This window comes from Patiria miniata, unplaced genomic scaffold, assembly GCF_015706575.1.
Source record: "Patiria miniata isolate m_02_andy unplaced genomic scaffold, ASM1570657v1 HiC_scaffold_4, whole genome shotgun sequence".
Taxonomy (NCBI): Eukaryota; Metazoa; Echinodermata; class Asteroidea; order Valvatida; family Asterinidae; genus Patiria; species Patiria miniata.
The window spans coordinates 448,973-475,859 of record NW_024037071.1 but is presented as its reverse complement, the minus strand read 5'-3'; the positions used below and the strand labels follow the sequence as shown (position 1 = coordinate 475,859).

Sequence of the window (26,887 nt, the reverse complement as noted above, 5' to 3'; positions counted from 1 at the left end):
AGCAAAGTACAGATAGTACAAAGTACAATATTCCAATAAATCAATGCCCTTTTTTTCCAACCACGATTATGTTGTCATGAATTTCCCAATTTCACTCTCCGGCGCAAAGCGTCCACAATTTTTTTTTTTAAATCATTAGGGATCGCATCGGACTTGCACTTCAGTCGTTTTTGAAGCATGAACCAAATAATAGACGGTCATTCCACGATCTTGCGGCTGAACAGTGCACGCCATCCCAACGCTCATTTCCCTCGGGCAGCAAGTAGGAGCGGACTTTGGCAAGATCGGTATCCACAATTCCACACGTCCTCAAGAAATATGTCAAAGATTAAGAAGGAGGTGGTGAATTGGGAGGGGGGGGGGGAACTGGGGGGGGGGGATGGCTTGGGAGTGGGGAGGGCGAGGGGGTGGAAGGGGCAAGGTGGCGAAGAGGGTATGGGGTGGGCAGGGTGTATCACACCCCCCCCCCATCTTCTAGCCCCTGGGTGGTCCGCTGCTGACAAGAGCCCTCAACTGCTTCAGGACCATGTCCATGAGTTTCTTACGGTCCCGGTCGTTCTTCTTGAAGTTGGTGAAGAGGTTGCTCTTTTTCTTCTCAGAGTCTCTCATCCTACGTTAAAGGAGGCAAACAGACAAGTTAGATACAACAAGCAGAGTTGTACAACTTGAAGCATATAGTGTAACTCATGTCCACTTTATGCCACACGTTATTGCACAAGCTGCGCAACAAGTTATGGCAATGTTTCAGGAGAGGCATTACTTCAGCAACAAATAAAAGACGGACTCTACATAGTCAGTTTTGGTTGCATATTTGTTAATGGGTGATTTTTTTTACAGACTGATCATGATTGTCGTATGGCCTGTCACTGTCCAACTTATCAAGGCTGGTACAAGAAATTCACACCTTCAGTGTTTCCCAAGGTGATGAAATGCTGTTATATACCTGTGAGGGGTTTTTGGAAGTTGCCACCCGATTCTAAAAAATAGAAGGGACAAACCTGTCTTCAACTTTTCTGACAGAGCTAATTTCACAATTTTTTTAACTGACAAATAAGCCTATACACAGACAGTATGTGTATGGTTCTAATGCGTTGGGACTGTACATGGTGGAGAGTGCCACCTGAGATCGACTTACTTCTCTAGTATGGTGATGGCAGTGTGGGGGTTCACGCGACTGTACTTGCTGGTGGGCTGGTTGTAGTCGGCCAGGTACGTGGACCAATCCCAGACCATGAAGAGGTCAAGCAGCTGCCGCAGCTGCACAAAGGTCATCTGGAGGGCGCCCTCGCGGAAGCCGGGCACGGGCTCCGAGTTGGCAAATACTGTTTGGAATCGCAACAAAAACAAAGGGACGTTAAGCGTTCTCCCTCAAACATGGATAGACTTCGAACATGAATAGACCAAAACATTTGGCCAAGTCCACTACAGACATGGGCAAAACAAGAGTGAATCTGGTCTAGAATGAATTCTGCACCACCTCAATATAGGCAAATCTTACATTCGCATTGTATAATGTCGAAGCTGAACTGCTGAATGGCACCCATGGTCATCAGTCGGATGTTGTTATCCAGTAGGAAATCCATCAGAGCTTGTGACAGGTGCTTGCATGCTGACAAGCAGGCTGTCTGGGCTACCTTACCCTGCAAAAAGAAAATGGTATAGATATCATTTGCAGCTATCCAAAAAGTAACTGGCGTAATTATTGTTGAAAAACATCCTTGGTTGAAAGATAGTAAGGGGACTAAACTCCCTATGAAATTATACTCTTTCTGGCAAGCTGTCATTTTAAAGAAATCAACGAAAGAAGGCCTTTCCAACGGTGTGTCTTAAGAAGCACCGTTGGAAATTTCCGTTAGTAGTTCGTTTGTTTTATTCGGCGAAGCGCGCGCAAGCGTTGACACGACGCACACCTGCGCACGGTTGCTATAATTCATCGGATCGGTGCGTGACATCGCGTAGCTCCAATCGGCTAGTGAGAACGTGTCTCGGACCCTGAATTCAGGCCCAATTCAAAACATGATTCAGCAAGTTTTAATTTGAAATTGAGAACCTAGAAAGTTGTTTTTCTTGAAATATACAGCTGAAGCTGAGCTGAAACTTCATCAGATTAGTTGTTCAGCACCATTCTTTAGATTTTGAGCACTTTTGTTTGCTTCAAACGAACAAAATGCACAAATTGCAAATGATGGACTATACCTTTAAGATAACTCAACAAAATGGCCATATAGAATATCTGTTGATACAGAAAATACAGGGGAGTCAGGTTGGAGTAGCGATATTTTGGAGTGCTTTACTTACAGGTAGGTGCACAAATGCCTTGAAGCTTCCCTCTAGGAACCTGATGATGTCCATGATGTACCCGCTGGCGTGGCCCCTGGGCTCGTCCAGGGTCCAGTCATAGGACGCCAACTCCAGGAAGTCGTCCACCTTGGCATTGAGTCTCTTGTAGATCTCCTGCTCCGCCTCGCTGCGGGCGTCACGGAAGATGTTGGTGCTCTGCAGGCCGGCCGCGTGGATGTTGTCGCCCGTTGTCCTGCTCAGAAAAACATATATATATATATGAAAATAACGTTGTTCTAAAGTTTTAAAAACGTAAATATTAAGTTTTAAAACAATAACAAGGGGTGTATTACAAACACAACAATTAAAAAAAAAAAAAAAAAAAAAAAAAACTAAAAAAAGTATATAAATTATAAAAAAAAATTATAATTTTTATATTCTCTCCCCCATTTTTTTTCTTTATTTTTGTTTGGAAGGGGGGGGGGCACCCAAAGTTCCAGCCTACTGTCCTCTGACATACTGAATCACTAGATTTCTGACTGACTGACTGATGAACAAAATGTGTGTGGTACATGTAGCTCTGGCGACTTGGGTCACAATTTCAAGACCACACTGCAGGTTAAGCACAATTTGTCCCTCTAACTTCTCTTTATTGTAGATTGCTTGAATTTGAGACATTTCTTTGTTGTTTCTGACTGTAAATCTCACCCTGTTATGTTTGAAATGAAATCCTCTAGGTACTTGCAGGCATTCTCCAAGTGTATGGTGTTGACTGTCACTTGCACGAGCTGAAAGGATAAGCAAAGTACTGCGTAAAACAACATGCTAAGCATAGCAAAATTAATCTATGCTAACTAATGCAGAAAGTTGCTAAACATTTGGGTGTTTTTTTTGTTTTGTTTTTTTTCGGGGGGGGGGGGGAAGGCTGTGTAGAGATTTAGGGCTTGTGTGCACTCTATACATCCTGTACCTACATATTATGAACTATGAACTCTGTGCACAAGTAATGATACTAAACACCCCGTGTAATTATTCCGTCTGGCTTGCTGTCATTAAGAAAGAATCATGAAATTTGAGTGATTTCCAACGATCAGTCAGTTGACTGATTTTTGGAAATACAGATGCTATAGATGGAATTGTGTTTCATGATCAAAAGGTCGACAGGTTGTACATGGTTTTCTGAGTTTTCTCAAAAAGTATAATAATCCACTGAGCTGAAACTTCAACAGGTTGGGTTTTGAACATTCTGTTCTTGATTTTGAGTGGTGTTATTATTGAAAACAAACAAAATGCATGAAAAAAATATGATCCCATGTGCTAAACTGTCCCACTGAAACTACTGATCTTTACATAGGGATCAGAGATTAACACCAGCACATTCAAATTAGTTTACCCCCGCGGAATCCTCCTACAGGGAGCAACGTTAAACCCCCGTGTTTTACCTCAATCAATCCCAGGCTGTGTTTGCGTATGAGTGCCGTTAGGCAGCCGCTGAGCGTCCGCATGAGCAGGATGTTGGTGGACTTGCGGATCATGTCGTCTCGTTCCGTCTGCGTCAGGTGCAGGTCCTGGGAGAACTTGTGGCAAGCATAGATGAACTCCTTGATCTGCTGGTAGACCTTGGGGACGAACTCTGAGAAGGGCAATCTCTTCGGGTAAGGTAACTGGGGTGGGGAGAAGATGGGGAGAGGAGGGATAGGAAGAAAAAACACTTGTACTACATGTAAAGTACAATGCTGAAATAATGAAAGCTACTATAACGAACATGCTACACCGGACATTAGGCCAGATTGAACAAACCCATTTGGCTCCCAAAACATATGTACAACTATGCAGAGCTTTGGTTGTTGAAAAACGCTAAAATGAACAATGAGCAGATCTAGGCTCCAAAACAGTCAATTGTATTGATTTTTAAAACACAATGAAACAGGAAGAGAAGTGCAGACCAATGCTTTTAAATCAAGGCCAACTCATCTCCTTTGCTTAATATAAAAAAAAGGAAAGAATGTAGTATCCAGAGGCCGCTTCTTTGGTTGTGCACAAAGTCTATGGAGAGTCGAGTGTACTTTCAAAGTATTTTCTAACAAAATTGGAACCGTTTCTCATTCCCAGATTCATGTCTTTTCCAAATGTTTGCAATGACTGACCTTCATTTAGATAATGAGAATACAACATACAAGAATACAAGATTTGTTTATTGTGTAAGAGCACTTCAAACACTCATTCAGTAAAATTTTAATTCCAGACAATTCTCTACTAATTTGAGTATCAGCCGTTGTCGAATGGAGCCCTCTATCTCCATATCCAACGTCTGATATATTTGAACAATGCAAATTGTATGCGCGCCAGCCAATCGGAGTCGACTTTAGAAACTGAGACGTCATTTCAATAAAAAATGTGGACAAAGCTGTTGATTGGTCAATTTGGCTGACATGTTTTTGTAATACAATGGGTTACGAAAGGACCTGATACAAGGCGCCCGTTGAATGGTCAGAATCTCGAGGTCAAGACGCGGACTTGTTTTGCGAGGGGATTCCCCGAATCTGCTCCGTATCATAGACCTTTCGTTATCATAGACATTTGCTGTGTAAAACTCTATTCCATAGACTAATTCTCTACAGTATCTAGAAAATAGTATGCATTGGTCTTACAGCTTGGGAAAGCAAGTGGCCTCAACTAAACATTAAAAACTGAAACTGTACCTTTTCCAGCTCGGTACTGCTGAATGGAATGGTTCTGGTGATCTCGTTGTACTCTTGTTCTGTCTCCACGATGATGGCCGTGTAGTTATCATTATCAAAGATCTCGCTGATTGGCAAATATGAAGACAATAAAATTCATTAACATTTTATTTGGTCTTAGCGTCTCTCAAAATGTTGATAACAGGAGCTTCTTTCCTGAACTTGCAGAGCAGGCTCTCACATCTAATTTCCAGCATGGAAATGTTTAATCTGTCAATAGCATCATCGTAATTAACATATTCCTCGTGATTATCATATTCATGGCCCAGAATAACGCACAGAATAATGCTACGCTCTTTCAATGATTTGATCGCTGCAATCTGGCGAGCCTATATGTCTCTCTTAAAGACAGCCATCTCTGTAGGAGAACTGCAACTGTGTATTTTACGCAATCAAGCACACATTGTGCAGTGTTGAAAATGTACCCCGCATGGGCGCCTGTTGCTCGAAATGTGTTTGAAATAGGATGCAGTCGATGTGTGTTATGCAAGATGACGCTCAAAATGCCGATGCACGTGGCTGGTCTGTGGCAAATGACGTCATTTGAGAGAGACCTATAGTTCTTCAGCAATTTTTTTAATGCAGTGCACACATGTGAGCCTAGAAATATTCTAGCTGAGTACCCAGCATCATGAGGTCACAAGGGCAATGGTGCAGAGCAGAGTATTATTTCTCGGGTATCAGTGCCAAAGTTCCTAAGACTTGATTTGACTCTTGCTGATAGCACCCTCTAACTACCTAGGTGGCTTGACTGCACTTGCAGGAGGCCAAAATTTAACGCTGGTCTTGAATCAAGACTTTGAGTGAAAAGTGGGAAGGGGGGGGGGGATCGGACTGCACCTAAATGTACCCCCTGCCTGCCTGTTTGAACTTTGACCTACCTAAACACCTGCACCCACGTGTTCATCAGGATCTCGTTGTACTGGTCTTTTAGGTCAAGCAGGAGCTCTACAATCGGCGTGGAGTTGAAACCGTAACTCTGCAAAACGGCAACATAAACAAAATCACATCAGTCCAAAATCTTACAACTGAAGGTGAAGCATTGCCTACTTTGGTGAACTGGTGGATATGATAAATTTGAATACAGTTTTTGTTTTTTGCTATTCAGCTGAACCTTAATCCATAAGTCCTGTTCTACCTTGCACCCATTTTTATTCTTTTAAAAAATGTCTTTCAAAACCTGTTTTCATCCCTTGTTATTGGTTAACTGTTCATTCACTGCATTATAACAGGATTTTGAACCGTAGTTTTCTCAAAAAGTAGTATACAGCTTCAATTAAGATGGCAGTCTGCATTTCAGTTCCCAAAAATGTGTATGCACCGTTGGAAAGCTCTTGCTCTGGAAATAGAATATATCTCAATTCTTACAATTTAATCACATAAAGATTGGTACCTTACATTTAATGTATGCGTGAAGAGCACCACCTGGTCTTTAATTTGAAGAAGCAATGTGGCATCAGTGCAGTAGGCCTGAAAGAGAAATAAAATTAATTCAGATAAAAATAATTTAAAGAAATATAGTGCCTGCCTGTCTCACTCAAATCTATATAATATTTTACAACAAAATTCCCGGTGGCAACTACATGCATGTAATCAGAGTAGTCTCAGATTTTGCAAGCTTTTCTAAAAAAAGGATATTACAAAATGTGAACTACTCACTGAGTTGTTTCGTAACGTGGCTGCTATCTTCGAGAGGGCGGTGTTCCACAAGACATCTAGGTACTGTCTCGTTACCAGCCCCTCCGTTGTGTTCAGGATGTGGTCCTCTACTACAAAGAACCTGGACAGAAATTCATAAATACCTGAGACAGTTTACCCATTCTTAATGGTCGACAGCCTGTCACGTTGATAGTTTTAAACTGTCGTTCTAAACACTGGTAAGCGATTCTTAAATCTAGTCGCGAGACACTGCACTCCGCACCACATGCGCACAGCCTATGTACTACAACCGGGTGACTGAGAATTACTGATACAATCTCTATATAAGGAGAATGAGCACGTAAGGCACACCATGGAAGTAGCGTGAACATGAGGTAAAATTGCTGAACACAACACCGTCAGAATTTGGCATTATTTCAACAGTTTCTTAAGTTTCTTTTCCTAGGCTCGGGCCTTATCGGATTTTAACCAGAGGTTTAAAGCTGCTCTCCCACACTACTATTCCCTAAAAAAAACTAAAAAAATTAAAAGAAACAACTGGGGAAAATCTGCTTTATTACTCAATTACAACTTATTCCTGAATTGTTCAAACAGGTTTAACGTGACAACTTACCCCAAAATTTGATAGAAGTACTTCTTGTAATGCTTCAGGTTTTCATACTGAATGATGAAATCAAAGGAATAAACAGACAACAGCAGATTCTTAATTAACAAGAACAATACACAAAATGCAAAACAAAAATTCTGCTTGAAATGTATTCCTTTGTCAGGCTTGCAAATGGAAATGAACCCAAAAAAGGGGGAAATTCCAAACTTTACGAGACTTTATTCAGAGTTTTTCAATTTTTAAACAGTAAAGTGAACATCAAAAGGTCTGCATGTCTGCTTTGTTGAGCTTCAATTCAGGACGTCCATAACGTACAGGAAAATTTGATAAATATGTAAAAAGAAAATTGGTCAAGTCGCTAATTCCCAAACTAAAATTGCAACTTCAGTTACTAATACTGTGATTGATTTTAGCTACCTTGCACCGAAATGGCTGCATCGAGCTGTATACATGTACTCCCCAGGGACCTGAGATTGTATTTGGAATGTTTCATTGGCCAAATGAGAAAGGGTGATAATGATGTAAAGCGCTTGGTCTTAGTTAAAAGCGCCATAAAGTACCCATTATTATTATTATTATTCAGTGTTGCACCAATCACACAAGTCTATCACAAGTCAAGTCAGAAGAAAATCACAAGTCCAGTCACAAGCAACATAGAATGAACAATAACAAAGGACAGCTTTTGTCAGAGTTCACTTGACTAGCCTTGTGACCTGACTTGTGACGGACTCGATGACACGCTAAAAGTCCAGATGCCTGTCAAACAGTTTACTTGCGTGACAATCAGCCAATCAATTCAACGACTCACCATGTTGCCGTGTGGCTGGATGGCTAGCTTGGATTGCTTCCCTCTCTGCTTGCGATAGTAACTCTCAAACGTGTCTCTCATTCCTAGCACTGAGTAGATGTGAAGACATCGGTAGACTGGGGAAAAGTCCACCTTGTCCAAAGGACTGATCTCCTGTCCAAGAAACAAATGTCATAATTATATAATTGAACAACAAAAAAGAATGGAGCGGGGTTCGAACCTGCGACCGCCAGAATTCCATACCGGTGCTCTACCAACTGAGCTACCCAGCCCTATGTTGGTGTTTTCCCCAATTAGTCAGTATGTTTGAGGAAGGTGCTTACAATTCAGAATCCATAAACCCCTATTTACCATGTGCACAGGGATCACACCCAAACCTGGGAAATAGCAAACGAGGATTACTCAGAGAGGATACAGCTTTTTATTACACCTTTTCAGAGAGACTGGTCAAATGTGTGATACGATCAAGCTAAATGAGTCGTTTGTCGGGAATTTTTATTTGAAGATACAGGCCAAAATAAGATCACTTCATCACATCTCTTGGTGTTCCGACTTCCTTAATTTTTGAACTAAAGATGGTATCAGATTGCGATTTTCATAGCAGTAATGCTGAGATTGTCCTCTTTTCAAATCTGTAAAAAAATAAAAATTGACCAGGGTCGTCAAACGACTCGTGTAGCTTGATCGCGTCACATATATGGGCAGGGAATATTATTTTCTTCTTTCCCAACCTCGTCTTCTTCAATGAAGTCTTCACTGAAGGGGTTTGTGCTGTCTGCCTCCACCAGTGAGGATTCCTTGTTGGGCCCAGAGCTGCCCTTCACAAACACCGAAGACTCCATGTTGCTTCGTCTCTGCACCTGCAAGAATCAGGAGAAATGGATGAAGGGAAATTCAGATGTTATCCATCATTATGTGCACAAGAACCTCCTCAACGGTTACAAAGAGAGAGTTGGGGGAGACCACATGGCAGAACATTTAAACGTATTGCTGATGGTACCTGACACCCTCGTAAAGACGATATGGGTTGTGTACTTTCAGAATAAAAATAACTTGTGCATACATTACACCTTTCACACACAAATCAACAAGCACATATGAGGTGACACCCCCACCCCCACCCTATCCCCAGGGTCTCGAAAGTGGTTACAAAGTGATATACAGAGTCCATTTTATGCCATCATCATTGCTCACGTACCATAAAGAATTCTGGGGGGAATTTTTTTAACCCTCATGTCACAAACCGTCAAAACAATCTACCACTTCCTCTCCCATAGTTTTGTACAGGCTGGTCACCAATTACCGGTACCAGAACAGAGTTAAACCGTATAACTGTCAAAGCTTGTTGATGCAGTTTGATAGATAGCGTGACCATTAATACTGGTACAGCTTGTGTAGCAGCCATTTTAAAGGGCGATGCCTTTGTTCGGCCTGGAATGCACGAGTAAACCTTTTGTGCCTCCATTGTTACTGAGCTAAATCCATCATTGGCAGGCACTCACCAGCGCTGACCCACCACATCTATCAATGTCAGTCAAGGCATGGTCCCCTCAGTTAACAAAACTACCACAGCCTGTCAATTGTACCAATATGACGCCAGTTTACAGACCTATAAAAAAACCTGTCACCTGATAGATTTAGATGCATACTCTCTCCAGATTGTCACTGAGAGAGGGAGGCTTAATGCACTGTGCCAATAGGCACTGGTATCTGGACCCAACAGGAATCAAGACTACCGAAATTAAACATAGACATCAGAATCTTGAATGAAGACTAGTCTGGTTACCTGTTTCATGGCCTCCTCCCCTATCCAATCCGAGTGCTTCCTAATGCTCTCCAGGAAGTCCTTCAAGTCGCTCATGGAGGCTTCCATGATGCTCTCACGCAGCTTGGGGATATTCTTGGCCATGTTCTCACAGAACCGGTAGCGCTTGACCCGCGGGAGCTGAGTGTGTTCCAACTGCTCCAATGTCTTCAGTGCTGTGTAGTATCTGCGAATTGCACACAGGAATATGGATGGAGCACATGATACATGTCATTACACATACACTCTTAATCCTAACCCTCCTCATCAATCCTCCAAAATCCTCCTGCCGAATTTGGATGATTTTAGAGGATTGAGGATGAATGGCAAAGATGTATATTGCTTTTTGTGGAGGATGCATTACGTCAAGCTAGTAGGCCATATCCTGCATTGGTTAAGTTCCGCAATGTATAAATCAGCCCTGTGTTTTTCTCGTATTTCATCCGCACTGCTTCTAAACACCATTTGCACTGCCTCAAACCATAGCAGTAATTGGCAGAGGATTTTGGAGGATTGAGGCAGTGGTCACCCTCCACAGACTAAATTCAAGAAATAACGGATGATTTTGGAGGAGGGGAGGGGGGGGGGGGAGGGAGTTGTATATTTCCCCATTCACTGGCTTTAGGAATTTGTTGTCATAAATTCAGCACTGGAGCATTGTATGTTTGACCTTTGTGTCGCTCTTCAGTGGTCTTATGGGTTGCCTAGGCTGTGCAATTGAGCTCACTTGTCTTATATATTAAGGTGTTTTTTTTAATCAGTCCATAATTAAGTGGTCATTGTAAAGTTCATTAATTCAGGTGTGTATTTATTTACTTGTTCGTTTGTTCCTTTCTCTTTAATATATTTGGGTTATTGTGTGTGTTTGTACTTTCATTTAAATTTTAAGATCTCATATTGATTGATTTCACATAGGGCAAGTACATGTACTGTATCTCATGTAATATTTTATGTGAGGAATATAAATCTTGAACATTGAAGCTTGAATTGAGTCTTGAATGTAGTATACATTTTCATTCAAGTGGTACACCAACTATCATTGCATTTCAATTTTGCACTTACATGTACATGTACATCCATGACACATTGACATGCATGCATGCCTTATTTCGTATTCAATAACATGTATCATGGATTTCTGGACAATTGCATGTACATGTGTGTATCTCATGTAAAATGTTATGTTACAATGTACATCTTGTCTAGAAATGTTGTCAATCACACAGATAGAGATATCATAATACTCAATAAGCAAATGTATCTATGTACAATACATAAAAACGTACGGAAATTACAAGAACTCATACAATCACCCGTTATTTATATTTCACAGCAATCAGGCTTACAAAAATGTGTGTTTGCACTAATCTTGAACAAATTTATGCAGGTAGGAATACATACATGTACGAACATGTACTTGTGGGTAGAAAAATAATTTTATTCTGTAACTTTTTTGTGAAAGTCTGTCTTTTATACTAACTTTAGTGTTTTATATACTCAGTTTGGATTCTTATTTATTTAAATGTTTAATTTTTGAATTGAACTGTTAAATTAACCAGTTACTTGTGTGTACCTATTAGAAAATAGAGGCCAAATGTGGCAATAAATGTTTATAACAGATAATTTGGTCACATAAATCAGGTAAGTCAGGTTACCATCAACACAACTTTTTTTGAGGGCCCTCATCAGCACCATTGTGTCTTCATCCTCATCTTTGCTCCCCTCTCATGTCCATCCCAATCTCCCAATCCCACAAGTGTCAACATACCTTTTATTCTCCATTTGCTCATTCAACTTGCAGTACATCTGGAGAACTGCAGACAAGGGGAGGAAAAAGAAAGAAAAGAGAAAGATGATATGGGCTGGGTAATACAAACGAGACCAAAAATCAATAATTTATGCACAGCCGTCGGGATGTCTGTATACATTGTACATCATGTTTAATTTAGGCTCAGTATTATTCATTCCAGGATACATGTACTGTGTACATCTATGCACCTGTATACGTGTACATTGTATACGTATACATGTAGTGACAAATGTGTAGCACTACTGGTACTGTATTTTGGGGTACATTTTACAGAAAAATGTACACATACATGTAGGCCTACATGTTTCAGGAGGTAAAAATTAAACACAAAATTTACAAGCACGATTAAGTTTGTTCATCCACTGAACACGTACATCAAGGTCACATGAGCTGTCAGGTGCAATGCCAAATTCCCTTTAATACATGTACAATTTACATGTGCATACGTGTGCATTGTACCGGTACAAATGTACACACAAGTTCATATACCGGTATATACGATGAGGCACTGACAGCAGCAATTTGGCAAGTGACCGTTAACTTGACTGTACAATGTTAAACTACAGGTATTACTAGCAGTTTTCATAAATGTGACCAAATATCAATGAAAGGCACACAAATTCAATTCCAAAAATTTTACAATATGAAGAAATTGCAAAGTTATTCAATGTCACTTTCATTAAACACACAATGGTGAAAATTGCAAAAAAAATGTTACAAAAGGACTTCACGTTTCTGTATTTTATATTTCTTAGAGACAATTTGACACAGTATACAAAATGTACATGTACCGGTACATGTATGTAAATTATGTACTGTTGTTGTCCCGACAAATTACACAATTGGAAAGTGTCTCAAATTTCTCTTTTTCATAAAACATGAATACACAGGGACTGTACGTACCGTACATGTACAAGCGACAAGACACAAAGTTAAAAAAGAAAACACTAACATGACTAAGCTCCAGTGATATAAATTACCCGCAGCTCTGGTTAAATTTCTACCCGGTTAAAATTCCCAGGGTAATGTGTCAACAAGTGATCACTCAAATTGGATCAAAGTTTGTTCAGTAGACGCTGCAAACACTCATTAACCCAGAACCGAAAAAGGAACTTGAAATGTCAGCAGCGTATAATGGGAGATAAGCTGCATCAGAAATGAAAGCAAAGAGGTTACTATTGAGAACTGTACAATGTACAGGGTACACAAATGAATCTACATGTATCTATCATGTCTATGGGCAAAAATATTTTTGCGCTGGGCATTTTCAAATAATTTGGTATTTAATTATTGGAAAATTTGAACATAGGCACTGTGGTATAAAGTCTTTTTTATAAATATATATTTATATATTCAGCGCCTTGTATCCTTTGGCAATTTGGCGCTCTATAAATCCAGTTATTATTATTATTTTGATACATTTTTGTGGGCTCTATAGCTGACTACCGTAAATGTACAATCCTTTCTGAGTCTTTTGCTTGAGACCATAGTGTGGTTTGGGTTAACTTTATCTCCTCTGTTTCTTTTTAGAGAACTTTCTTTTTGTTGTTTTTTTCTCTGACTGGGGCTGGGTTTTTTGGTGTTTTTGTTTCTTATCTAATGGCTGTTCAGTAATGATTTTACTTTTTTTTAATTTATATATATTTTCTTTTATATTTTGTGTAATCTTTTTGTGCGAATTTTGTTTAATGACATACATTTGTTCATGTGTTGTTCATTTTGTTTGTGTGAATTTTTATATTCCATATATTTTATGTATATTGATTTTATAGCACTTTGATGTTGGGCAGCAGGTCCTCGGACCACAGTATTTTTACTTTTGCTGCCCCTGGCCCATCTCTGTGTTTGTAATTTTATGGGTCGAAAAAAGTAATACAAAATATAACAATAATAATAATTATGCACTGTAGCTGTTATACGACAGATTTTAAAGATGCAAATAAAGGCTACTTTTCTTCACACAAGAAGCTGTCAAACCATGCGTGTAAATTGGCTGTCCACAAAAAAATTTGGCATTTAAAGAAGCACCTATTTAATCACATAACAAATTATAAAAAAAAATTACATATACATGTAACAGACGTTTTTCGATTTTTTGGAGTCAATATTGTGACCCCTGAAATTCGCTCTCGCATGGTTCTCGCAAGAAAAACACAAAAACGCAAGAATAACACAAAAACGCCCACTTTTTAAAGGATGGTTGTGTGGATGTTTATATCCTACTTTAAACGCTCTTTCTAATTAACATCATTTCGTTTAAAACACGTTTTGTAGACCAGTTGGGCACACTACAGGCCATCACGTCCCTTTACAATGTATATTGCCCACTGTACAATCATGACAATGTACATGTACATTGTACATTCACAGTATGCCTATTTGTACATTGCACATTATGTATGACAAATTGTAAATAAATGTAACTTGTGCACATGACTGACCAAAATTTGAAAAAAGAATGTTATTCTGTCTTGTACATGATCAAGATCATATGCACACTCATAATATTTCAAGAACAATTCATCAGTCTGAGTGCATCACCATAGCGGTAACTACCGATCGGCCAGACAGCAATCTCAGTAATGCATGCTGGGGTCATTGTCAACCTTCAAGATGCGCAGGCCTCATCAGTGTAATGCAAGGGAGCCTCAGGCATGACACTCATCAAATATGGACCATACATTACATATGTGAGACATTCTGGCAAAATGAGAAGAAACTGTGCACAGGCCGTAGTGGAGAAAAATGCAAAGAAACAAAAACCAGAAGGGTTTTTAATTTTTTTTTAATCTTCAGATTTATTGATACATTTGTATTTGTAATCTTTGACATGTCCACTACACATATTTTAAAGAAATGGTATAAAACTTGTGAACAAAAGTGTGTTAAAGCTATAGTCCATCATTTGCAGCATCCGAAAAAGTAACTGGCGTATTATTGTTGAAAAAACATACTTGGTTGAAAGATAGTAAGTGGACTAAACTTAAGACGCACCGTAGGAAAATTTAAATTAGTAGTTCGTTTTGTTATTCAGCGCAGCGCGCGCAAGCATTGGCATGACGCACACGCACGCGCGGTTGCTATAATTCGTCGGATCAGTGCGCGACATCGCGTATAGCTGCAATTCAAAACAATTCAAAACATGATTTCAGCAACTTTTGATTTGAAATTGAGATCTTAGAATGCTGTTTTTCTCGGAATATACAGCTGAAGCTGAGCTGAAACTTCATCAGGTTAGTTGTTCAGTATCCTTCATTAGATTTTGAACACTTTTGTTGCTTCAAACGAACAAAATGCACAAATTACAAATGATGGACTATATCTTTAAGAAAAAATCAGTTCATCTTTCATTCTCACAAATATTCACAACTAAATACTTTGCAGGCCTTTTTCTCACTATTATGTTTTTATGACATGTCGATAAATGTGAACTTTTTTAAACAGCCATAACTTGTCAACAGAATGTCCAATTGAAGTGCAACAAGATTTGTAAGGAAAATTTAATTCTCTGTCCTAATACCCGCAAACCCTCATTTTGATCTATGCCCAGTTCTGTCTCATTTTGCCAGAACGCCTCGCATACAATTTAAACATGTACATGTACACATACATACTGTACGTGTACATGTACTTGTGTGTGGCTTGAGAGGCTGGCTAAATTCATTGCAAATTGAGGTCTTAAAGGCATACATGTGGGGCGCTGTGGTCCAATGGTTAGGGTGATCGACTCGTGTGCCGTGGTGCTTGTGCTCTTGAGCAAGGCACTTTACCATTATTGCTTCGTCCTTCGGATGGGACGTAAAGCTGTAGGTCCCGTGTGTTGTGTAATGCACGTTAAAGAACCCAGTAACACTTATCGCTAAGAGAAGGGGTTTGCCCCGGTGTTTCTGGCAGTGGCTGCAATGTGCGCCGCAGCACCTTGTAAACCATTATAAGGTGCTACATAATGGGTCTCATATTTCTCATAAACTTTATTTACCTTTCTTGAAAATTGACATAATTTCCAGCGCCTTGAGCACATGTACCTAATTGTTGGTAGATACATGTACGTGCGCTATATAAGACTCTGTTGTTATTATTATTATTATGTACATGTACCGGTAGTATCATTTAATAATAATAATGTACTTAATATAGCGCCCTTACACACTTTTACATTGTGAGGCATCAAAGTGCTTTACAATACATGTACCAGGTATCCCTCTTCATCAGGAATAAGACCTTTTTACTGCAGCAGCTCGAGATCAGCCCAATTTTGTCTGTACATATGTACATGTACCTTCACAGGTACCCATTATACTCCTGGGTAAAGAGGGGCAATTGTAATAAAGTGCCTTGCCCAAGAAATCAAGCACCATGTACTAAAGTTTCACACTATGTACTGATGTATAGGGCCTAGTATCTTCTTTTTAACAAGAACGTTGTTCACAATTTTCACATACCGTATACATGTGTGCATTGTATTAACACTATGCAGAATTATACTTTCAAAATGGTCAATTTCACGTGCTTTCATTTAACACTATCTTCATTTTTTTCACTAGTACTCCTTGTACCATCTCGCGAACATGATTATGCACAAGCCCCTGCAGTAAGGCGTACAATGTGTAAAATACTTCATGATCAGTAATGCAATCCTGCCGCCTTAAGTCCCCCGGGCCACCAGCATGCCTGTCACTGTGATTACCGGTGAAAATCTCTTCCCTGCAATCACGGCGTAAACTAGCCTCGCCTAAATGTCAAGCCGTCCTGGCTAAGGATCCTGCCCGGTACTCCGCTCAGCCTCGGTTTACGTGCGATTACTGCCAGTGTCAACAGTCAACGGAGCTCTCCGTTTTTATTTCACACCAAGTGCAGTGCGATTATTTTGCCAGGCGCCTATGAAAATAAGCAGCGCCAATTAAACAGCTCTGGTGTTTATAACAATGAAAACAAGTTCAATTTTTCTTTTTTAGTCAAATATTACAGGCACCAAAGGGTGTTATCATGAGCTTTGATTGTACATAAATGAAAATGAACATGTACTGTAGTATACACACACCAGTATACATGTACATACCAGTACATTAATGTTATTTCCACAATGAAGCATATTTGCATTCAACATGTTCAGTGCTTTTCATACATTCTGTATTGCAATCTACATGTTTCCATACGTGTGATATATTCATGGGAAAAAAGTTCAGGAGTTTTATGTCTTTGTTTATTATTGAACTTTTGAACTACACTCTCTGTTCGTTTCTGTTTTTCTTTCCGTCTGAAGGTTCCTACCCTGACACGATTTTATAAGATCGGCAAATTTCTCATGCGAAAACAGCCTCCATTGAAAATGGAAAGTTGAGGATTTTTTTTCAGCAGCATATAGGCCTACATGTACATGTAGAAACCATTGTACTTTCACATTTACCATGTTTGTGATGTGCATGATTAACCACAACTTCTGCATTCAGTCAGCATTATTTTCTGGGTAGAAGTCAAGCTTGTACAAAACAAATACAAGTTTTATTGAACCAGTTTTTATCTTCAAATTCATATTCTACCACATTTTTAGGGGAGGAAATGTTATTAGTTACATTATTCTCAGCAAAAACAAGGATGTGCATATTCATGAAACAAAATCGCCCTTTCATTAACCAATCTTCCAAACAGTAGTAAAACTGAAAGGCAAAATCAGCATGAAAGTAGGACTTTTTTTGGCTTTCCAGTAGTTTCTGTTGATACACTCACTCATGTCCACAGCAATACAAGACTCATCATTGGCATGGTCTGTACATGTACTTACAACACTTGTGCTCCATCCCTAACTGAGCTCTCACTAAAACTAGTAATAGTACAGTTGCAGTATTCTTTCATTGTGTGATTTTCATATGACAGTACCGGTATATAATGTAACACTGTCATCAGGTCATGAGCAATATTCGACGAGTTTTCATTTTTTGGAGTTGTGGGACAAAAAAAGTAGGAATTTCAAAAAAAAAATTAAAAGTACGAGCAAGGTAAAAACTAGAAAAAGTAGGAGGAAGACAAAAAACGTAGGAGCAAGGTTTATTTATTTATATCTTATTTTAACTGGGTAGCCCATTCAGTGGAATCCACTGATCTCCCATGGGTCCCAGTAAAGAGAAGACAAATGTGAAGAAATAACAGTTTTAGAGGTGGGAGGAAAAGCCCAGAAGAGTATTCTGAGGAAAACCCATGGAATCAGGTAGGGACTGAAAACCCAATCCACCTATTGACCCAGGCGGGATTCGAACCCGGGTCACAGCGGTGGAAGGCGAGGAAAGTACCGCTACGCCAACCTGAGGTAAAAACCAGGAAAAAGTAGGAAAAGTAGGAATACTTGAAAGCCTGTCAATTTCATGACCTAGTAGTGCCTGGCTCTTATTTGTAACAGACATGATAGAAAGCAATAAGTAATGTAAACATGTATTAGTTTGGTACACAGGCACGGGCTAACTGCAACTCAAACTGTGACAGCACACATTTAACCTCCTCGGGACTACTCCGCTACATCCAACAGAGTCCAACGGTTACTTCCTGCTCAATCAAACAGAATCCAACTGTGTCTAATTTTTAGTTGTCTGCTGGATCCAACAGAGTCCAACTTGGCGTTGTTTATCAGTACCCAACAGAATCAGACTCTGAATATGTACATTTGTACAAGGGGTTTACTGCTGAATCCAACAGGCTCCAACGGTTATGTGATATAGTTGGATCCTGTTGGATTCAGCAGAGTTAGGGTTATCGTTGGCCATACATTCTTACCAGGCAAGCAAAGTTGTAAGTGTTCCACTGTTGCTACGATATTCCGGTGAGTTTTCCGCGTTCTCTCCAGATCCTCCGCCTGTTGGATGACGGGCAAGCCGGAACGCTGGAGAGACCGATTCGTCGACAGGACCTCCTCCTGAGGAATAGAAAAGAACCAAGTAATAACAGTGCAAGATTGTTTTGAATTACAACACTGACATTTTGTTCTATAACGGAGCCAGCTATTTCAAAACCTGTTTTCTCAGTTATACAACTCGAACTCCAAGGATATGCAAATATGTCATATCTCCAGATCGGGAAAAGGCTACCTGTATGGAGCTCTATTATATACCAAATGAAAGCATACGTTGTGGGCTTTCCAACCATATAACTCAAATTTCATTTTTATGCGACATACATGTAATACCCTTGTTTGTGGAGCCGGTCACATTTGCCAAAGTCTAAATTATGACCAGCCTTGACCTTGACCTTTGACCCACCTTTAGCCTCTCGGCGATGGCTCGGACCTTGAGCAGCTGGCCGATGCTGTCCACAAAGCCCTGGTAGTGGAAGTTGCACATCCTCTCAATGTCTCGGTCATGCTCCTGGATGCGCGCCTTGAGATGCTGCATGAAACGCTCGTGATCGTTGCCATCTTGGATGGCTCTGGTAAAAAAGCAAGAGAGATGGACCATAAATAGGCAGCAAGGGCCAAGTTCGCGCAAGGACTATAGTTGACCAATGGTTAACTAACGTTTGCCCGAACTCTGTCTAGTCGACGGTGGTTGACTACGCTAGTCGACTATTTGGAACCAGCCTACTGGGGTTGGTTGCTTCGCTGGTAACCAATAGCCGCGAGCATTCATAACGCTAGCAGAGAGCCAGGATCCAGACGTTTTGCGATGACATTTTGACCAGCATTTGACTAGAGACGTTCGCACGTTGCTATCAGTGCGCAGGCGTAAGGTACGTCACAAATCAACCACTAATCGACTAATGGTCCTTGCCCGAACTTGGCCTTAGTTGGGTGAGGACCATAAGTCGCCTTAAGTGGTTGAATTGCGACGTAACTTATGACTGTGCACTAGAAGTAACGTGCAAACTGACAAACGCTGGTGAAAATGTTTCCATGAACATGATGAAAGAAGTGCAATGTAATGCTGCATACCTGTGTGTGTCATTATTGCTGTAAATTCATTCTGTGATAAGTATACTAATTGTTATCCCATGAGCGTGAGTGGAACATGGAATAATGTAGTGTGTCGATGGGATGTAAGACGACTACATGTACATTTTTCTTGTTCCATGAGCACTAGTGGGACAACGAATTCATCTAGAAAAGATGGAACACGCGCACACATTATTTTTTCAGTGGTAATCTCATTAGGCCTATACTTGCTTGCAGAAGGAACAGTGCGCATCTTGGAATAGCGCAACTCGCAGAGAGCAATATCGACCGTGCTATTAGGTATGACATCACACTGTTGTTGCCATGGATCGACCAATCAGGATTGAGGATTACAGTTTGCATGAAGCCGAGCATATGATCATATACCCACAGTCACGAGGCCCCCTTCAATGGAGACACCATTGTGCATGCTATTGTTCAAAGCAACTGACCTGTGATGGATTATCGCCATTGAGGGGGGGGGGGGGCCTCCGTAATAGAATTGTTAGCATGCCTGGATTGGTAAATGTACATGTAGAGCCACCATGCATGCCAATGGATGCATCACAGATGATCAGGTAACATACCGTATGCATCGAAACAAGCTCTGCTTTTGGGGATCCCCTTCCATCATCTCTAATACGTCGTGTGCCCGGCAGAAGGGCATATGTGCATACGCCCTTATGCAATACATGTAGCGCGTAATGACCAAAATGTTCCCAGCAAAAGGGAATATGCAGAACACTGCATCCATTTTAATGAAATTTAAACATTTGATTCAAAATGCGCGCAGGGGAACAATGGAACCTTTCAATGCAATTTTCTTGAAAATGATATTGCGTCGGAACGCTCATATGCCCTTCTGCCGGGCACCCGACGAATAATGCTCTCAAGTGTATAAATATATTTTGTAAAACCAGTATTAATGTAATTCCTTAATATTTAAAACTATGTATTTCTGCATTGTCACGTAATGTGATCACAATGAGATGTGGTAAAAATAATAATGACTGAATGACTGAATGAATGCATGCAGCTTACTAGTGAATGTATTGTATCCATACTTTAATTACTTGCGTGTACACTGTACCGGTATTTGTAATTTATTTTCACACACAAGCTTGCAAGCTGTGCAAGGTGGGTGGGGGATTTTGAAAAGTTACTTATCAACATGATCAATTGTCAATGTTGACCTGGTGGAGCTACCATACTTAGGTATAAAAACACCAATAGTACAATCATAGCCTTGGGCCGGATGTGACTCATCATCAAATTATGGGCTTGAGTCAACTTGCTGCACTTCACTGCTGCTAATGGGTATTTTCCTGACCAAAAGAATTAATCACCCATATACACAATTTGTTTTTCTCCCATTGCCTAACTTTTGAAATTGCACCCCCTGTGCTCTTTTCGAAAATAGATTTGCTTTTTTTTTACTAGGGCTCCAAAAGTTATTCACTTGAACTAAAACGATCCGGCCCAGTGGCACACCCAAGATTTGGCAGGGGGGGGGGGGGGCTCAGAATTTTGTTTAGAAGTTTGATTTTTTTTCAAAAAATGTTGCCCAAAATGTTTGGCTGCAATTTTTTATTTATTTATTTATTTATTTATTTATTTGGGGGGGGGGGGGAGGAGGGGGGACCCGTCTATTTCGACGTTGGTGGTGCCATTTACCCCTATTATCCCTTACTCTCTGAGGGTAGTTTACTGCATGTCAGTTGGTTATGCCAATGCCCTCCAGCTGCAGTTTATTGGCAGATAGTTTGTCTTAACAGTGAAGGCTCCAATTGGCAGGAGTTGGAGGCCCTGGAGGGTGCCTGATAGTGACCAGCTGGGGGCACTCACTTTGTTATCAGAGGACTCTCATTGTTCTCTGTGGCATGTATTGGAGTGCCTGTCCAGTTACCCTTGAAATGACATGGCAGATATTGGAGGGCCATGCAAAAAACATAGGAGATTTTCTTGAGGCACATATTGGCATGCGTTGGAGGGTCTAGTAGGGTAAGGGTTAAACTACTCGAAAATAGGCCATATATACAAAAATGTACATACATGTACATGTACATGTACATGTATCACCATGGGTCAAATCGTGAAACTAGCTTTCACAACAACAGGAAGTGGATGAGTGTGTAAAGCATGCACATACACGTACTTCAAACAAAAACTGATGATGAAGATACATGTACATGTACATGTAAACGATATTTAACCCTCACAAACTTCCTCCTACCGTACTGTCACAGCAGGAAATAAATACAATACACATACAGTTACATGTACATCTTTCGCCAATATTCTTTTGGCAAATTATTGTTTACAAGATCCATGTAAGCTGAGTAGGCCTACATGTATAGCTGACTTCAGGGATGTGTACATGTACATGTACATGTGTATTCATCAAGTCCATCCCAAGTCCAGTCGCAAATTACAGTGGACATGGTGGATGAACAATATCAATTAAGTAATGCCTTTGTCGAAGCTCATTCGAATAGCTTGCGACTTGAATTGGGACTGGAGGACTTGTGACATGTGTGATGGACTTGCAGGAACTTGTATTGGACTCAACTGTACATGTACATCTCAGGCTGATGCTGGTCTTGTATGTTGCACAGCATATATCAGAGTCCTGCAGACTCATCACTCAAAAATGTGATGTTCATTTTTCCAGATGTGTCTCTACAGACACATCATGTCACACCCTGTGTGCATAAACCATGGTTCATCGAAAAGGGACACACATGCAAATTAAGCAGCAATACAGCCCTGTGATTGGCTGCTGTAAAATTCCAACACCGTAATTCGTCAAAAATTAACACACTGCACTTTAGCCCCGTCTACACAGGAGGAGATATGAAAACAACAAATATAAATCAAACGAGATGTTATGAGTTGAACTTTGCAATGGATTGTAATATTCAGACCAAATAACTTGTAATATTAAAAAGCTACATGTATACACTTTACACATGTAAATTTCCTACTGGTTTATCTGAGTACAGATGAAATAAGCACCCAATGTTGTTTATACATGTATGCAGGGTACATTTACATGTACACATGTACACTGAACATGTACATGTACATGTATGCGCATGATACATGAAAACACACATGTGACACAGTGTGTAAAATGCAATACATTTAAGGGAGGGTTCCCGTGCTTTTGGTTGTGGGGCCCTAACAACAAATATTTAACCCTAACCCCTTGGGTATATTTATAAGAAAGTATCCTGAATCCGCCAAAATCCATCAATTTTGCCATGCAAAAAATATTTTGGTGGCCAGTGAGTCCATCAGAATCCACCAGTTAGCCGGGAGTAAATCTGTTGAGATCCTGAATCCATCAAAGTCCCCCAACTGCTCAATATGGAGGTATCCTGAATCAATCAAAATCCTGCAGTACCGGTTATTTTTCCTAATACATCAAAATCCCCCAACTTTTTCAATATGGTGGTATCCTGAATCCGCCGAAATCCCCCGAAACACGTGGATTTTGATGGATTCAGGTACGTTAGGGTTAAAATTTAATTCCTCATAAATTTGCTAGCATTACAGAAGTTAGGCCTACAGACATTCCCAAGATGAACAACAACAACCACAACCAAATTTGGTCCACGCTAAGTTATCAGGTTTTTTTTTTAAATTCTGCTTCTAAAGACTCAACTCAAGTCAGAAACGAGTCTATACATGTACATGTGCACAACATGTACACTGATGTTCAGGAGAGAAATACGAGCACACATTGACAGTCTCATAGGGTTTCTGAACTAAAATAATTGACATTTATGCTGGTCTGCCATGTCTGCAGCTGACTCCTGAGGGTGCAACAAAAAGCGCAACACCTGACTCAGGCCAAGGCTAAATTACATGTAAACTCGAGAGTGAAACAAGTGCAACATCATGTACATGTAGGACTACAAAGATCTTCTATTTTCAGTGGGAATTAATTATTTATTTATTTATTTATTTATTTATTATTTATCCTGGGTGATCCATCCAGTGAGAAAAACTCACTGATCTCCCGTGGATCCCAGCTCACACAAAACTACTATTAAAATACAATTAAAAGTACACATGTACAATGTAAGAATGTTAAAAAAAAAAATGAAATAGGAATTACACAGATCAACAGACATTTATAATACAATACAAAACATGGCTGCAAGATGACATCCCCCCCCCCCGTTTTTTTTTGTTTTTTTTTTCTCCGCTTGTTTTCTTCTTTTTTTAACTTAGCTGTTTGAGGTGTTTGACGAAGTGATTAAGACTTGCTGGATGCAGAGATTTCAAATGTTGCGGTAATTTATTCCAAGCCTGGGCACCCTTGAATTTAAAAGTTCTTTTTCCATTTTCTGTTCTAGGGAGTGGAAGTACCACATTGCCAATAGTGCTACATGTATTCCTAGTTCGATGACAGTGTAGCTCACTGACTGGAACAAAACCTTCGCTAAGATAACTAGGAACATTGCCCGATAAACACTTAAAAACCATGGTATTGATATGAATTTCTCTTCTTTCATGTAGAGTTTTCCAACCTACATGTAGTTCACTACGTACAGCTGAATTGCCCGTAACTTTTAGCAAAAATGTGGGGCCTACTGTGTAGGCTAATAAATTTGTTCAAGAACATCATTCTTTGAAACTTTGTTCAGGAATTAATGTTTGAAAATTAGAAAAATCACAAGGATAGTGACTTTAAAAACTTGATTGAGAGCCCATCTACAACATAACAGGCCTACCGGATGTGTACCTTGTCATGGAGGTAAAAAATGTAATAGGCATCCGTAGCACGGTAGCAGGCTATAGTGCACACTGATGTATGTATGGGTGGGCATATTAAGACATTCAAACCGTGGATGAATAATGACAGAGAACAAAGGAAAACAATATCGTCCGCAATTACATGTACCAGCATAGGTCCGCGATTGGGGTCGCGTACACAACATACACTGACATAATGGGAATCTTCTCAAGAAGTTAGAGCGCAGACAAAAGAAGGACATTAGGAATTCCACGATCAACAACTGGTGTGAATTACATGTACAATGTAGCCGGTATATTGATTTACTCAAATACTGGGATGCACTTGTAAGTTATAACTATTGACACCACACAGTCTGAAATGTTTTCACCAACCTGAATATTTGGCAGACAGACGTCGAGTCTGATTCTTCAATGACACTGACAAGCCGATTGTGCTCTTCGACCTTTTCTAGCGGCTGGCCTATCGGGTACTTGGGGTCCGTCATGATGACAATGTCACAATCATTACTTCCAGCGTTGGTGCATGAACTCCAGACTTTAATTCCGGTACTTCCACTTAATTCCTCAATCAATACGCAAAACGCAATACAGAAGTACTGGACTGCCTTACTGTGTATTCCACACAGCACAAATTATTGATCCATTCTTGTACAGAGTGTCTATGATTCGCATGTATACGTGTGCATACCGGTACCATACATGCACAGCAGCTAATTACATGCAAGCATGTTCCACCCATAGACCACTTGTCCTACGCAGAAACCAAAACACTGCAAGCGACTGCTAGACACTGTTCTCCCGAAAGTGAAAAACGAATCAGCTTTTAGTAGTCCAATGTACATGTATGATATTGATACCTGTACATGTACATGATTAGTACACGTACATGTACATGTACATGTAGATGATGGTATAATTGCCAGCACAATTAGAACCATGGACTCCAACTCCTTTATGAACACAGATCACACAGGCGGGCACAAAAGCTTTGATGTCTGACCAAATTCCAAAATTTCCAGATCTGTGAAGATGCTTATCTGATAGCAGAGCTCTACAAAAGCGAGGCACAATCAAAATCTGAGAGATCCAGCTTGCATGACTTCCATGCAAGCTTACACACAGGAGACTTCCGGTGTATAAAAATGTTCACGTATATATCCTGATGAGCTAATCAGTTCCTCATTGAATAAGTCCACTGCACTGAAGAGGAGATTGACGGCGACACAGTACAGCAATTGGCATGCAGATATCCTGTGGTATGTTCTGTGAAGCCAGTGCTTTCAACGCACAACAGCAGGCAGATGTGCAGAGCATTCAATGAGATCACACTCTAACAGGAAGCTCCTGTGTGCCCACAGTCAGCGCGCGTGTCAGCTGCTCGTCCCTGTGTTCATAATTATAGCCAGGGCATCCTGGGCTGAGGCAACAAGTTCAATGGAGTGTAATATGATCCAATGGCCTTGGCAGCCTTGATGCAATGATCATAATTAATGATCATGTACAGCAACCGCGTTATTGCCCAGCCAGACCCACATGTTATGGCTCGTCACTGCTTCAGGCTAGTCAATGTACCCATGTACATATATACATGTATGAACAGTTGGAAATTATGCAATCCTACAGTGTACATTATGCCAAAAGTGACAGCACTGTCAACTGGTCATTGACCTGAAGATTTAGAAATAAATGCATACATGATACAGTAAACTATGTATATTTTGTTAATAATTAATAGGGGCCTACATGCATGATACGCTAAATTTCTGTAGGCCTAATACATGTACATGTAGGTCCAACGAATGAAATGAAATCGACAGATAATGCACCTTTCTGACTTTCTCCACTGTTCACTGAGTCTGGGTTTTGTTTTTAGGCCCTAATTTTAATTATTATGTGTAATTCAACAACTTCAATAATCGTAATCAGCTAATAACTCAACTGCGTGTTTTAATAATGGTAGGCCCTATCAAAACTAAAACTGAGCTCGGTTTCTGAGCTAAAAAAAAAGGGGAAAGAATGCATTTTCAAATTCAAACTCAAACTCAAAGTATTTTCTAACAAAATTGGAAATGTTTCTCACAGTCGGAAAATCATGCCTTTTCAACATTTTAGTGATTTCGTTGTTAATAAGATAGTGAGTGCTGTTTATTTGTGTATGTCGTTTGCACAAAAATGGCAAATAAAGATGCTATCAAAAAATCATGCATGTGACATGTGTGAGCAGGTGAGTGGTTTGTTACTATACTGTGACCTTCTTCATGATGTTCTTTGACCCCTCAAACCAAACGGTAAAAATGGGAGCATAAATCACCGAGGACATACCTCAAAGTGGGGGCCACGGGTTCCTCAGATGTCTCGATTTCTAACACGAGATTTTCAGCATGAGACTCGGCTGCCCCTTCCTTCACCATCCCGGCGAAGGCGACAGCCAAAGAAACTTTCTTCCATCGATCCGCCATGATGGTGTCATCAAATAGCGCCCTCTGTTGAATAATT

At 40.1% G+C, this 26,887-nt stretch overlaps 1 protein-coding gene across 2 annotated transcripts; it reads right to left on the bottom strand.

Moving 5' to 3' along the window:
• Nucleotides 1–26,887, bottom strand: LOC119739887 (exocyst complex component 6B-like). Of its 2 annotated transcripts, none has more exons than XM_038215008.1 (18): nucleotides 26,714–26,887; nucleotides 18,957–19,122; nucleotides 18,475–18,613; nucleotides 11,668–11,713; nucleotides 9,882–10,086; nucleotides 8,827–8,955; nucleotides 8,096–8,248; nucleotides 7,294–7,340; nucleotides 6,681–6,801; nucleotides 6,420–6,491; nucleotides 5,903–6,000; nucleotides 4,983–5,088; nucleotides 3,723–3,944; nucleotides 2,989–3,068; nucleotides 2,299–2,533; nucleotides 1,499–1,640; nucleotides 1,136–1,322; nucleotides 1–610 (listed from the first exon to the last, which is right to left on the bottom strand). In XM_038215008.1, the coding sequence occupies exons 1-18, from the start codon at nucleotides 26,848–26,850 to the stop codon at nucleotides 475–477; spliced, it is 2,421 nt and encodes an 806-aa protein (XP_038070936.1). In that variant the 5' UTR covers nucleotides 26,851–26,887; the 3' UTR covers nucleotides 1–474. The 2 variants fall into 2 exon arrangements, with proteins under 2 accessions (XP_038070936.1, XP_038070937.1); XM_038215009.1 differs by lacking the exon at nucleotides 26,714–26,887 and adding an exon at nucleotides 24,764–25,271.

Excerpts from the sequence above, each read along its gene's own strand:
- LOC119739887 (XM_038215008.1), bottom strand. The coding sequence starts at position 26,850 with ATGGCGGATCGATGGAAGAAAGTTTCTTTGGCTGTCGCCTTCGCCGGG. Across the intron at positions 19,123-26,713 it reads CCCGTGGCCCCCACTTTGAG|AGCCATCCAAGATGGCAACG; the intron begins GTATGTCCTCGG and ends CTTTTTTACCAG. Across the intron at positions 18,614-18,956 it reads CCATCGCCGAGAGGCTAAAG|GAGGAGGTCCTGTCGACGAA; the intron begins GTGGGTCAAAGG and ends TCTATTCCTCAG.